Source organism: Spea bombifrons, chromosome 3 (genome assembly GCF_027358695.1).
Source record: "Spea bombifrons isolate aSpeBom1 chromosome 3, aSpeBom1.2.pri, whole genome shotgun sequence".
Taxonomy (NCBI): Eukaryota; Metazoa; Chordata; class Amphibia; order Anura; family Pelobatidae; genus Spea; species Spea bombifrons.
In genome coordinates this window covers 19,534,614-19,548,220 of record NC_071089.1, presented here as the reverse complement: position 1 = coordinate 19,548,220, position 13,607 = coordinate 19,534,614, and the positions used below count along the sequence as shown (strand labels likewise).

Here is a 13,607-nt window from a genome sequence, read left to right as displayed (position 1 = left end):
AATATTTTGGGGGAAAACACATCAAACATCATTGTGAACAATAAAGAAGCTGCAGTTTATTTGCAACATATAACCAAGATCCTAGGAGCCTTGTTCTGCAGTTTAACAAAATAAAGATTAACCAGGCACTTGCATTATATAAAAACTTCCAAGCCACAGTCATGGCACTGAACGGAAGACAATGAAATACAATATGAAATATTAAACTATGGATTCATTTCGCAGTATATTCAGATGGGTAACAGATAGATGATCGGCCTCGAGACGGAGACGCGATTATTCAAATGTCAAATTTGAAACCCTGGATCCTTATTGTCTTTGGAGAGCTATTTTGGTCAGTTTAAAACATCTGGATCAAAGTTTATTCAACTTGGTAACTATCAGGACTCTGACAGTCTGGTCAAATGATGAGGAAACACACAATCCTTTTTTATCCGGACTCCAGTCCAAGCTAGAAATTGGTTGTGTCGATAGCGTCACATTCTGTAAGAGGCTGACGGTCCCAGCTACTCCCATATCCACATCATCAGAGTCTTTTTTCGTTCGCTGAGCTGGATACTCACTAAGAAAAAAAGGAAAGGCAAATGAATTGAAATTTTGCTGATTAAAGAACTATTTTTGGGAAGGATTTGGGCATTCAACAGTATTTAGCGACATTTAGTTACAAAAGTGTTAAATTTAGCAGACTAGAAGGATCAGCACCCTTAAATACCCTACCCTGAAGTGCTGTAATCCTGTCATACACTTACTATTTCCAAAGATGGAGACTTCCCGCACCTCCTGCTGTCATGAAGATATCTCTGTTTTGTGGGAGATGGCGTACTTGCCATACAGTAGATTTGTGAGCCTGGTTCACAATTAAAAATAAAGTTAAATAAGAATCACAGCCAACAGAGCGAGAAAATGACATTTTCAGGCATGGGTTTGAACTTGCAGAGCAACATAACGTAAAAACGAACATGCATTCTGTGCATCTGAATTGAAGCATGGACTAAGTTTATCGTATAAACATTGCTAAACCAGATATTTCTGTTTAATTGTTATGACCGACGGAGATTTTAGCCGTTGAATTCATGCCTATAAGTATAAGGAAATTCTCCTTGAATAGGTGGCGCATTAAATGACCAAGCATAGGATCATGATGAAGTCCACAAACATACATTATTCTTGGTAGGTTAAGTAAGCTTGGGAAAAATGGCGTTACCTTTTCTGAGACGCTGGCAAAACCTTTGGTCGGGTGCTGGGTCCTCATGTCAAATACATGAAATTTTCCTTCTAACGAAGTGGCAACCAGTTTGTTCATCATGATGTCCTTTCTGTCAAACTCAACGCTGCAGACCTACAAACAGCAAAAAAAAAAAAACTACTTTTATGGCAGTTGATACTAAATATGCTATAGGTCTATTATAATAAACATAATAACTAAATAACCTAATACCATCTAGGAGTGTATTATGCATGACTAAATATACACACATTCGTGTATATATATATATATATATATATATATATATATATACACACTCCAGGAAGGCAGATTCTCTTGTGTCTCTTATATGAGTAGCCTTAGACATATTGTGAATGGAACATGAGTCTGGTGTAAGCCATTGCACCTTTTAGCTATGACCGTAGCAGATATTTGAGTTCTTAGTCCTACAATAACCCCGATAAATATGAGCTATGTCCATTTCCATTATATTTGTGTAAAAACCCTTACCCCATTCCTAATATTTGTCTCCCATCGAAGGGACATGTTGCGGAGGTCAAACAGCTTAATGTCACCGTTGTCATACCCAGCACATACAGCACGTTCCTGCTGATTATAGGCATGGCCTTCATAAAAGACAAATCAGAAAGACACATTCATAAGTTAGAAAATACTTTCACACATTCAAGTTTGCATCAAATCAAATACAGCATAAAATAAAAATAACGCAAGTCTCCCTGCAAGTTTACCCCTGCAATGAACATACTGTGGACCGAGTTTCTATCCATGCTCTACGACAAGACGTGAATAGATATCCCATTAAGCAGAATGTTCTAAACAGAGTAGGTGCGAGATTACAGCAATAACAACAATTTCACACAAGATATTTTTTTGTGATATAAACTGCCTGCTCCCTAAAACACCCTCCTGTTATATTTCTATAAAATCACAAATCACAAGTTTTTTAGGAACCCACTTAACGCTCCTTCTGATCATGCAATTGTTGAATAGGTTCCCTACAGACCCACCTAGATATATCACCTACCAAATGCCACTGTCCAGCAATCCCTCTTGGTTTCTCCTTCCATTGGTTCCATATTAGCAACTGGCACATCCTTTTGCCTTGTGTCCCAAACTTTCACGGTTCCTGAAACAAAACCAGTTATGATTCTGCTAAGCACCATCACAAATCATTGTTCTGAGTAAAATCTGAATTGATTGAGCCACATTTTTGGTTCAGTTGGTTCTGTTGGAAGATTTATTTTACTTATTAAATTGCATAAAACAAACTGCATAAAACAAGGTATTGAAAATTCTGGTTTCAAAGTCGTAACCTCCGTCATTCTTAAAGAATAAGTGAAAAAGCCGAGACGAGTCACAGATTTACTCTTCAGACATTAGCCAGTATTTCCTTTGTATACCACAGTAACTACTAAATACATGTGTAAATGCAGACATTTCTGTAACGGAATTATATATATATATATTTATTATACATACATATATAATACAGATCACTACATAACATTATAGTCTGTACACTGAATGTATGTAGTTTCTATGTGGTGGAGTTCCTTTAAATGCATTACATTATAAATATATAAATATAAAACAAAAAAATACCCAACTATGGGCTTTATCTACAGGGAGATAATTCATCTGTTTTTCACAATATAAAGCAGAGAAAAAACAGGGAAAATAGCTGAAAGTTTATTTAATTAATGTAGTATAAATAAATCTATTAAAAGAGCTACTTACCATCACGACTTCCAGTTACAATCTCTGGGGCACCTTCCCCAATGCCTAATCCTCCCACTCCATCTATACAGTTTACGATTTCTTTGTGGCCTTTCACAGAGTACACTGGAGTCTCGGCGGCTTCCAAGTTCCTTATAAAATATATATATTATTATTCCATAGAATTTGGGACTATAAGCAAAATGTAACATTAGAAAATAGCATTGGCAGCTGCTTACCACACATGGAGGTTTCCATCGAAATCTCCCGTTGCTAAATTTCTTTGCTGTAAAGAACTTGCTCCGAAGGTCCCACATTTTAAAGGTCTTGCTTTTTCAATCTAGAAGATACGAAATGAAGAAAAGATTTTGGTAGCAACATTCAGAGTCTGTGGATCACATTCAACATTCTATGTTTGCTTGTCTTTGAGACAAGATGTGAGGGTCACACAAAAAGTATACTACTAGCTTTATTTACTCCATCAGGAACCCAAAAAATGAGACAAGGAGTCTGATGTTAACATCTCCCTGATGGTTGCTAGGTTGTTACAAGCTGTATCATTAATACTAAGATGTGTTCTAATCTAATATATTCAGAAATAATGTAGCGCTATAGAGCACCAGTAACCTCTTGACCAATAGTCTCTGTGTGGTTAAAGAGGGCATCTTTGCCTGGCTTTAACAAGTGTTTCTGTATCTACCCATCTCCCAACCGGCCTGATAAAACCAAGAACATTCTGCAATCGCCTCTGTAGGACAATGCTGTCTCTCCTGCTCCAGAGATAACAGAATCAAACCGATAATGAAATCTAAAGAGATCGCAAAATTGAGTATTAAAGAAAACATAATGAGGGGGGACTGGACTACAACTGAAACGGGCCTCATAGGATCTATTATCTACGGGGTACTATGTGACTTAACCTGGAGGTTTGATTTAGTCACTTGTTTAGTCAGTTATTGGAATGAGCGATTTCCCTGGAATGAGGTTTCTTCAAAAGGGGTAGGTTTCTTAGAAGAAGCAATTGAGAACTTCATTCTGGAAGAGGCCGGTGGGGTGCGATTATAATAAACGCCCCAGTAATATATGCGGGATATACACGTTTGCTTGTATTTTTCCCCATTAACGAAGTAACAGTAAATATATTGCTTGCATTAGGTCTGCGTGATGCGGACGTCTCCCCATAACATCTGACAGGATGCTTCTCCTGACTGGATCATTCCATTAGTTACTTTTACAAAGTCGTCCAGCTTTATTGGCTATTTTTGTTCTAATGGAATATATTAGGACCAAAAAAATACAGCAATAGTAAATAAAAAAAACACAAAAGGACCAAATAACCACAGATGGGAGGTTAATGTTTGTTAAATAGGAAATTATTCTTAGATTTATATTGCAATGTTTCTGTGGATTTTACCCCCTGTTAAGCGCCGCGCGTTGAGTATTACTATGCTGTTTGGTCGTTCAAACGACCACTGGCGTCGGTCGGTTACCATGACAACCAGCCATGCAAAAAAAAAAAAGTCAGTTAAAACCTCAAGATTTGGTGAAATCTACACCCGTAAGAGTGCAGAGAGCAGTAAAGCTAAAATGCGTCGGGTTTACTAGGTGTTTCGTGTCACTCCTGTTTGCCCAGAAATGCCCTGACCTCCTTGACGAGCTTGGCCTCCCCGTGGTTGATCTCGTAGATCTGTAAGATGCCGCTTCCTCTGGCCGTGTTCCCCAGACACACGAACTTGGCGCTGCACGGGATCCATTTGCAGTCAAACAGAGTGTAATTGACAGACTTCTGTACGTGGGCGATGATCTGCGGCTTCTCCAGAGGCGAAGACATGGTCCCTGTGACACAGAAGTCAACTCACTGCACAGAACCCAAACACACTCTCAAACCGACCCTCCCACTCCTCAAACTGACACCAACAGGTACTGTCAAGACGCCGGCTGTCCTAGCCCCGCACGTGTGTTATTGACATATTTTATTTTTTAATTTTGGTCTAACATATATTAGTCACTAGTGATAGTAAAATTGAATTACACCTCAAAATCTCTAAAACTCCTCGAATACAATGTGAGGGGGCATAAATAGTGTATCCTTACACAGGCAACTAATAGGACAGTTTTTCAGAACTCTACCGGATGTAGTGCAATGGGGCCTTCAATTTGACGTCATTGTGAAAGTGGTCTATGCGTTCTAGCGTTTGGAAAACTCAGGCTCCGCCCTTTCGGAGCCCCAGTGATGGCTGCTGCTGTGCACGCGTGGGTCTAGTCTCGGCGAAGTTAGTAGTTAAGTGTTTCTGAGCGAGCTGTGGAGCTGATCGCCGACATGATGGAGACAGAGAGCGCGGCCGCCCCAGAGGAGGCCTTCACCAGCGTGAAAAGCAGGAAAAGGAAGGCGACTGAGAAGCCGATGGACACCGGGGAGAAGCCAACCAAGAGGCCCGACTTCCCCCCGATATCTGGGGACAAGTTAATGGTAGGTCGTTCGGGTCCCTTAGTAACGAGTGATGCCGAGGCCTAGTGGGCTCTGTGTAAACAGGCCTTGGGGTGTGTGGGGTTAAAGAACATTAAATTACTTCTTAAAGGGAAAGGACCCCGGAAACGTATTTTGAGCGTTGGATGTGACATGCGGTCGGGGGGTTGCTGTTTGGTAGTCAGGTGGTGTTTGGGTGACGCCCCCTCCTCACAACTCATTAAGACACAATGTATAGAGATCACCTACCCAGTGTACAGGAACACTTTGAGAGGAAGCTGCAGCTCCAGGAATACATCTCTTCTTGTGCCACTTAAAGCCCTCTTTAGACCCTCTGTTGCTGCTTTGTGAGGCAGCGCTGGCAGTGGGCACAGAGCTTTGGGCACCAGCAGGCAGGAGATGTGTTTGGGTAAAGAAGCCAAGGGGCTGGAGGGTTTACAATCTAATCGGGGTTGAGGGGGGAAGTGAGAACAGTAGTCAAGGACTGCTTGGATTGTGATAAATTGATCGGTCTGGATAATCTGTAGAGGCTGGTGGTCGTTCATATGGCTTGATTAGGATGATGGCTGAGAGAGTTAAGAAGATATTCTACGCTTCTCAAAAAAGGTGGGTTTTTAGAGAGGCTTTAAAAGTTGCGTACAAGGTAGAAAGTCTGACGGAACGGAGAAGGGAATTCCGCAGGAGGGGCGCAGTGCGGGTGAAATCCGGCATATGGGAGTGAGAAGAGGTAATGAGGGTAGAAGAGAGACGCGGGTCAGGTACAGGTGTACTTGGATAAGAGGGTAGAGATGTAGGGCAGGGCTCTAAGGGTCATATGTGAATTTCAGGCACATATTAATTGCCTGGGGTGGAAAAAAGCAAATGCTATCAAATTCTTGTTCACCCAAAAAACCTTCATAGTAATTTCCAGGGGACAGCCGAATCCATTGAGCCGCATCGTGCCTGTGGGTACGCGTTTTTTTTTCCGTCTTTTAACTATCGCACATCTTGTAGGGAGACAAAGATGAGATGAGAAAAATCCCGGTACCGTCTCACAGATACACCCCACTCAAAGAAAACTGGATGAAGATCTTCACCCCAATAGTGGAACATTTACATCTGCAAATTCGATTCAACCTAAAATCAAGAAATGTGGAAATAAGGGTAAAGTTTTTTTTTTATTATTATTTTTTTAAGCAATAAACTTTGCTGTGCTTTTACTGTAATCAAATCTAATGGTAGACGGTCTTAATTGTTTCTACTCAGGGGTTGTGACTTTTAGCGATGATGATAGCTCCTTGACAGGTTCTGATTATTATTTATTATTACAGACGTGTAAAGAGACCACGGATGTGGCGGCTCTCACGAAAGCCTCTGACTTTGTGAAAGCTTTCATCCTGGGATTTCAAGTAGAGGTAAGTTGCCTGCTGAACTTTGATTGAGAAACCCATCAATGATTCTGAATATTCCCAGAACATAAAATCCAATAACTATGAACAGGTTTATGGCAACATAGCAAATGCCATTGAGATGTTATAATGTATCGATAAAAAGTAAACTCTGCACCGGAAGTGTGTGTGTCTAGATCGGTCCCGTATGGCTATTAACGTGCCACGTTTAAATTTAAAAAAAATATATACTGGGTTCTGCCAGCTTGAGATATTTAGTGGGTGGATAGAGATCCATACTCGGGAGATTTAACAAAGCCCAAGCGTTCTGTTAGAAATGGATGCTCCGTTTCACGCGCCATGCCCTAGGGGTATTTATTATCCTAAAAGAACACCCTGTTCGTGTTGCAGGACGCTTTAGCCCTGGTTCGACTCGATGACCTGTTTTTGGAGTCCTTCGAGGTGACGGATGGTAAGTTAACTCTAATGTACCAGCAGGCATTTATTATTATTATTATCTATTGTTTTATCTAGCTCCATCAAATTAACAGGGTAGATAATTGGCACACGCGTAGTTAATGTTGGCGTTTTGAACTGTGTGTAGATTTTGATTCTTCCATCTTAGTTTATTCTGAGAGTTAAATTGACGAAAACTCTTGGTCCATCTTGGTAGCGTCTGGATGCTTGTATGTGGCAGATTATTCAGTAAAAACATTAAACATTCAGTACCTTAGATTTATTTAGTCTGATGCCAGTGTGTCTGACCAAAGTAAAGAGATTTTTTTTACATATAATAGATTACACTTGTATATATTACGCTTATAATTTCATTTTTTGGTGTTGGGTTTAGTGGTTAATCATTTAAAAAAAAAAAAAAAAATCACAAATTAAATTTTATCTTTGATTTTTAATCATTTTTTCCCGTTTTCTTTTGTTTTCGCAAGCACTCCTTAAAAGTGCATTGAAGAAAACAGTGGCTTCTTTATTACCACATTAAATATTACTTGGGTGTGATCATTTGGGGGACATCATGCCCCCTCGTTGTACTGACTCCAAGTCCGTGGAACAGTCCACCAACCGAAAATAGCTAATGACAGCACTGCTTGCACAATTCCAATTCATTCAGGTCACTTATTTTTTTTCCTCTTTCCTAATAAAAGTTAAGCCTTTGAAAGGAGACCATCTCTCTCGTGCAATTGGAAGAATAGCCGGGAAAGGAGGAAAGACAAAATTCACCATAGAAAATGTCACCAGGACAAGGATAGTTCTTGCAGATTCGTAAGTTTCTAGCAACTTGATAAAGTCATTAAAATAGTAGTAAGTTTGCTCAGGTATTCCTGATGAAGCACCTTTACATTCCCACCCGCAGCCATATTTTAAGGCCCTGCGGATCTGTTTTTGCTATATAAGAGTTGCTGCTTCCATTGTAATAATAGAAATATTTCACCATGATGGTTAGATCTTAAGTTTAGTTTTGTGTAATTTTTTTATTTCTATCTTAATTGGGAGCACCCGATGCAGACTTATATACATTTTTTTTTGTTCCTTGTTTGTTTTACGTTTTATTTTATTTTTTCTCTTTACCCCACAGAAAAATACACATCCTGGGATCATTTCAAAACATAAAGATGGCGAGGACCGCGATATGTAACCTTATTTTGGGTAAGAGAATTTTTGTCTATAATCGTAGTAAATGTTTGTACAGTACTGTGCCAACGTTGTAGGCAGATGTGGGGAAAAATGCAGTAAAGTAAGAATGCTTTCAAAAATAGACATGTTAATAGTTTATTTTTATCATTTAACAAAATGCAAAGTGAGCAAACAGAAGAAAAATCTAAACCAAATCAATATTTAGTGTGACCACCCTTTGCCTTCAAAACAGGGGTTTTGTTGGCAGATAGTTTGGTGTAAATTGTTTAATCATACACCAAACTGGTTCTAATGATCATCGATTTAATATGTAGGTTGAAACACAGTCCTACTGTATCGTATACGCACCCTTTGATGCTGTATGTTTTGAAGTTTGTTCTGTCGCGCTCATCATGCTTAGGTTTCCATTAACTCTCATGTAATGTTTGACCTTCTTGTCTCCTGTTTTTGTTCAACAGGAAGCCCACCATCAAAAGTATATGGAAATATCCGGGCTGTGGCAAGCAGGGCAGCTGAACGCTTTTAACACAGAGATCGGACTGACGTGACCTTTCATGGGAATTTCTGCTGTGCCGCTGGAACAAGCAGTAGGCAGTTTGGAAAAGTTGCACGTTTTGGAATACTTGGCCATCTTGCCTTTGGAATTAAATCTAGGCCTGCCGAGTTTGCACATTGGGCTGAAACCATTCAGACTTTCAACAAAAGGATAGAGTTTTAAGATTGTCTAGAACAAAACCTTATGGCCTCTAACTTCTTAAAAATAAACTCTAAAACCGCTTTGTTGATTTGTATAGTACATTACTGTGCAACAACATGTATTGGTAATCCAGAAAACTTTACAGAATAGGTATGTTAAACAGATTTTTTTTTTAATGCAATGAAGGTCTATAGTGCTGCTTGTGCACTTAGCAAGGACCCCATTGTGACCGGCCATGTGTACCCCTCACCAGATACACACAGCGGATGGTCCCCCAGGTTGTGGTCTCACTGGTGGATTTCGAAAAATACTGGGCTTTAAGCCAGAGGACCAAGTGCCTCCCTCTTACAGTTAATACACTTGATATTGGCGAAAAGGCCTGGAAGCTTTGCTTGCTCATCAGTAAGACAAGCTGAGACCTATGCAGGTAAATCTGAGATCTGCACCTAGTCTTAGATTTGGTATGCTTATGGAGAAGATGCACATTTAAAGTGACACCCTCAGCAACACAAAGAGAAACCAGCAAGCAATGAAATGTCACATTTACAAGAAAAACTGACAAATAAGATCGGCTGTGAGCAAAGTAATAGTTGTACTTGACCTTAGGCGGTCAGTGCAGCTTCCAACAACAAATTAGTACAACATATTTCTAGATAGTAGAACGGCCATTTAAAATAATATTGTAGTTTTGAATCATTTGGGATCTGACCTGATGGCACCCTTATGGGCTGTCACATGCCGTGGAACACTTCTAGAACCAGAGCAGGCAGTGAGGGTTAAGAGGTTTTACCAGGCTCCATGTAATAAATCTTGTAGCATTAATTGAGTTTTTATTTGATGGTCTGTCATAGGCAGACGCCGTAAACGCCTGACTCACCGTTGACAAACCTTGCTGTAACTGATGAAAATCTGGTCCAGTCATCCAGGCAAGTTCAAAACACTGCCTGGGGTGGAATAAATCGCAGCTGCAGTTGGCCTGGATGTGTGTCTTCTTTGCTTTTAGTGAGACAGTGGTAGAACCCACAGCAGAGTTGCTGGCAATCTAGGGTGGGGACTCACATGTTTTTTTATTGAGGGTGGTGGCGGGTAAAGTGTCTATGCATTTCTGTTACTGGAACTCTTACTGTGCCACTAGGTAGGCCGTACGTGGTGGCATTCTTTGTGCTGTGATTGAGTGTTACTTGAAACCATTCCATTTAGGTGAAGACAAAGCTGCTGATGGTTACCTGTAACTGGTCTACAACTTCTACAGCTGTATAATACAAGTAGACTTGAAATCAGATCCTTGCCTTTAGATGGGTGATTGGTCCATGGGACACGCAGTCTTATATGGCTACCTTAAATATTTTTTTTTAAAAAGTAGCTGCGTGTAATCTGATCTATTCTGAGACCATCTGGCATGCATGCAGGGAAAAAGTGATCCCTACTAACATGCAAGATTTATTGCATCATACAAAAACTACAAGAAAACCAAGCTGCCAGGTAAGAATTAACTGTGGCCCTTTTGATCCCTGGCAGCACTGACACATGAGACGTGCAAAAGATATAAGGGTGGGAAAGATATAACAGACTGCAAAACCCATCTTCCAATTGATTGATTCTTCAGCAGACAATACATGAAATCAATAATGCTTGACAAAGAGTGAGGACCAAACAGCTGCTCCACAAATCTGACCTAGAGGTGCATCTGCTAGCTCAGCACATGAACCAGATATGGACTGTGTAGAATGAGCCTTAAGTCCCACAGGAGGAGGAGAACCCTTGGAAGAGTTGATCTCTCTGGAACTTTTAATCTCTCCCAGACCCCTGCAAATTAAATAAGCAGGTTGGTGGACCTGCAAAATTGAGCAGTCCTCTCAAAAAAATCAGTAGAGATATTCTAACATCAATGGAATGCAGCTCAATCTCTTTCACATTCTTGGGTAATAAAATAAAAATGTTGAAATAATGTCCTGATTTGTATGAACAGAAGAAAATTACTTAGGAATGAATTTCAGTGGTAAACACAGGACCACACTATCCTGGATCTTCAGGAATGGAGGATGGATAGACGGCTGTAATCTCAACCAAAAAATACAACTTTCGATGTGAGAATGTGAAGGGAAGTCAATCCAAGAGGCTCAAACTGAGTGCGGAACCAGGGTTCTCCGGATAATGCCGTAACAAATTTCCAGACCCAAGGGTAAGAGTCCAAATTTATGTCCAAAATCCCACTCAAACTGTAATTGTAGCCAAGCAGAGACCTTTGGAGAAGCCAAACGGAGGAACTCGGCAGCTTGGGGTATTGATGGATGACAGGAGTTTCTAAGAGAGCATCACTAGAGAACATCTTATAAGCAGTAGCATATCTATTTCTGTTTGCTATTTTTTACTTTCAAACAGGATAGCTCCAACTACAGGAGAAAGAATGTATGTATGCTGAATGTACACTGCTCAAAATAATAAAGGGAACACTTAAACAACACAATGTAACTCAAAGTCAGTCACACATCTGTGAAATCACACTCCACTCAGGAAGCAACACTGATGGACAATCAATTTCACATGCTGTTGTGCAAATGGAACAGACAACAGGTGGAAATTATAGGCAATTAGCAAGACACCCCAATAAAGGAGTGGTTCTGCAGGTGGTGACCACAGACCACTTCTCAGTTCCTATGCTTCCTGGCTGATGTTTTGGTCACTTTTGAATGCTGGCGGTGCTTTCACTCTAGTGGTAGCATGAGAAGGAGTCTACAACCCACACAAGTGGCTCAGGTAGTGCAGCTCATCCAGGATGGCACATCAATGCGAGCTGTGGCAAGAAGGTTTGCTGTGTCTGTCAGTGTAGTGTCCAGAGCATGGAGGCGCTACCAGGAGACAGGCCAGTACATCAGGAAACGTGGAGGAGGCGGTAGGAGGGCAACAACCCAGCAGCAGGACTGCTACCTCTGCCTTTGTGCAAGGAGGAGCAGGAGGAGCACTGCCAGAGCCCTGCAAAATAACCTCCAGCAGGCCACAAATGTGCATGTGTCCACTCAAACCGTCAGAAACAGACTCCATGAGGGTGGTATGAGGACCCAACGTCCACAGGTGGGGGTTGTGCTTACAGCCCCAACACCGTGCAGGACTTTTGGCATTTGCCAGAGAACACCAGGATTTGCATATTCGCCACTGGTGCCCTGTGCTCTTCACAGATGAAAGCAGGTTCACACTGAGCACATGTGACAGACGTGACAGAGTCTGGAGACGCCATGGAGAACGTTCTGCTGCCTGCAACATCCTCCAGCATTACCGGTTAGGCGGTGGGTCGGTAATGGTGTGGGGTGGCATTTCTTTGGGGGGCCGCACAGCCCTCCATGTGCTTGCCAGAGGTAGCCTGACTGCCATTAGGTACCGAGATGAGATCCTCAGACCCCTTGTGAGACCATATGCTGGTGCAGTTGGCCCTGGGTTCCTCCTAATGCAAGACAATGCTAGACCTCATGTGGCTGGAGTGTGTCAGCAGTTCCTGCAAGAGGAAGGCATTGATGCTATGGACTGCCCCACCCGTTCCCCAGATCTGAATCCGATTGAGCACATGTGGGACATCATGTTTTGCTCCATCCACCAACACCACGTTGCACCACAGATTGTCCAGGAGCTGGCGGATGCTTTAGTCCAGGTCTGGGAGGACATCCCTCAGGAGACCATCCGCAACCTCATCAGGAGCATGCCCAGGCGTTGTAGGGAGGTCATTTGGGCACGTGGAGGCCACACACACTACTGAGCCTCATTGTGACTTGTTTTAAGGACATTACATCAAAGTTGGATCAGCCTGTAGTGTGGTTTTCCATTTTGATTTTGAGTATGACTCCATATCCAGACCTCCATGGGTTGATAAATTTGATTTCCATTGAGAATTTTTGTGTGATTTTGTTGTCAGCACATTCAACTATGTAAAGACGAAAGCATGTCATACAATTAGTTCATTCATTCAGATCTAGGATGTGTAATCTTAGTGTTCCTTTTATTATTTTGAGCAGTGTACTATATAACCAAAAGTATGGGACACCTCACCATGACACCTAAATGACCTTGTTGGCAATCCCATTCCAATAACATGGGCATTAACCCCTTAAGGACAATGGGCGGTCCCTAAACCCATTTTTGAGCCCGTACATGTACGGGCTTTGTCATTAAAGGGTTAATATGCAATTGTACCCATCCCCTTCCCTATATGGCTATAATAACCTCCACGTCATGTTGGATGAGAAGATCTATAAAAAGTGGTAAGAGGTGGCCTGTGGAATAAAGGTGATTTTTTGCTGAAAAAGTGAAATGGGGCACAAAAACATATTCATAAACTGTACAAAAATAATGACTCCGCACAAGAAAACACCAAATTCATGAAAACACCCTCTAGTATCAAAAAACTGATGCTGAACGAGAAAGCCTGGCTCGCAATCCATGTTCCAATCCATCCCAAAGGTATCAAATAGGGTTAAGGTGCAGTCCACTCAC

At 41.3% G+C, this 13,607-nt stretch overlaps 2 protein-coding genes across 2 annotated transcripts; one reads left to right on the top strand and one right to left on the bottom strand.

Annotated features, from left to right (window-relative positions):
• Nucleotides 1-31: 31 nt before the first annotated feature.
• On the bottom strand, nucleotides 32-4,841 carry DNAAF10 (dynein axonemal assembly factor 10). The gene is made up of 8 exons (XM_053459104.1): nucleotides 4,590-4,841; nucleotides 3,184-3,284; nucleotides 2,966-3,096; nucleotides 2,253-2,354; nucleotides 1,718-1,833; nucleotides 1,205-1,339; nucleotides 750-847; nucleotides 32-562 (listed from the first exon to the last, which is right to left on the bottom strand). The coding sequence occupies exons 1-8, from the start codon at nucleotides 4,773-4,775 to the stop codon at nucleotides 355-357; spliced, it is 1,077 nt and encodes a 358-aa protein (XP_053315079.1). The 5' UTR covers nucleotides 4,776-4,841; the 3' UTR covers nucleotides 32-354.
• A 299-nt stretch (nucleotides 4,842-5,140) lies between these two features.
• Nucleotides 5,141-9,205, top strand: PNO1 (partner of NOB1 homolog). Its single transcript, XM_053461247.1, has 7 exons — nucleotides 5,141-5,414; nucleotides 6,405-6,554; nucleotides 6,722-6,805; nucleotides 7,190-7,250; nucleotides 7,939-8,056; nucleotides 8,370-8,440; nucleotides 8,887-9,205. Exons 1-7 carry the CDS (start codon nucleotides 5,265-5,267, stop codon nucleotides 8,952-8,954), a joined length of 702 nt encoding a protein of 233 aa, XP_053317222.1. The 5' UTR covers nucleotides 5,141-5,264; the 3' UTR covers nucleotides 8,955-9,205.
• Nucleotides 9,206-13,607: the final 4,402 nt, after the last annotated feature.

What these genes read in the sequence shown, in the direction of transcription:
- DNAAF10 (XM_053459104.1), bottom strand. Translation starts at nt 4,775, where the DNA reads ATGTCTTCGCCTCTGGAGAAGCCGCAGATCATCGCCCACGTACAGAAG. An exon ending in GATGGAAACCTCCATGTGTG is followed by an intron (nt 3,097 to 3,183) that starts GTAAGCAGCTGC and finishes ATATTTTATAAG; the next exon opens with GAACTTGGAAGCCGCCGAGA. An exon ending in AGTCTCCATCTTTGGAAATA is followed by an intron (nt 563 to 749) that starts GTAAGTGTATGA and finishes TTTTTTTCTTAG; the next exon opens with TGAGTATCCAGCTCAGCGAA.
- PNO1 (XM_053461247.1), top strand. Translation starts at nt 5,265, where the DNA reads ATGATGGAGACAGAGAGCGCGGCCGCCCCAGAGGAGGCCTTCACCAGC. An exon ending in GTCCTTCGAGGTGACGGATG is followed by an intron (nt 7,251 to 7,938) that starts GTAAGTTAACTC and finishes TCCTAATAAAAG; the next exon opens with TTAAGCCTTTGAAAGGAGAC. An exon ending in GATATGTAACCTTATTTTGG is followed by an intron (nt 8,441 to 8,886) that starts GTAAGAGAATTT and finishes TTTGTTCAACAG; the next exon opens with GAAGCCCACCATCAAAAGTA.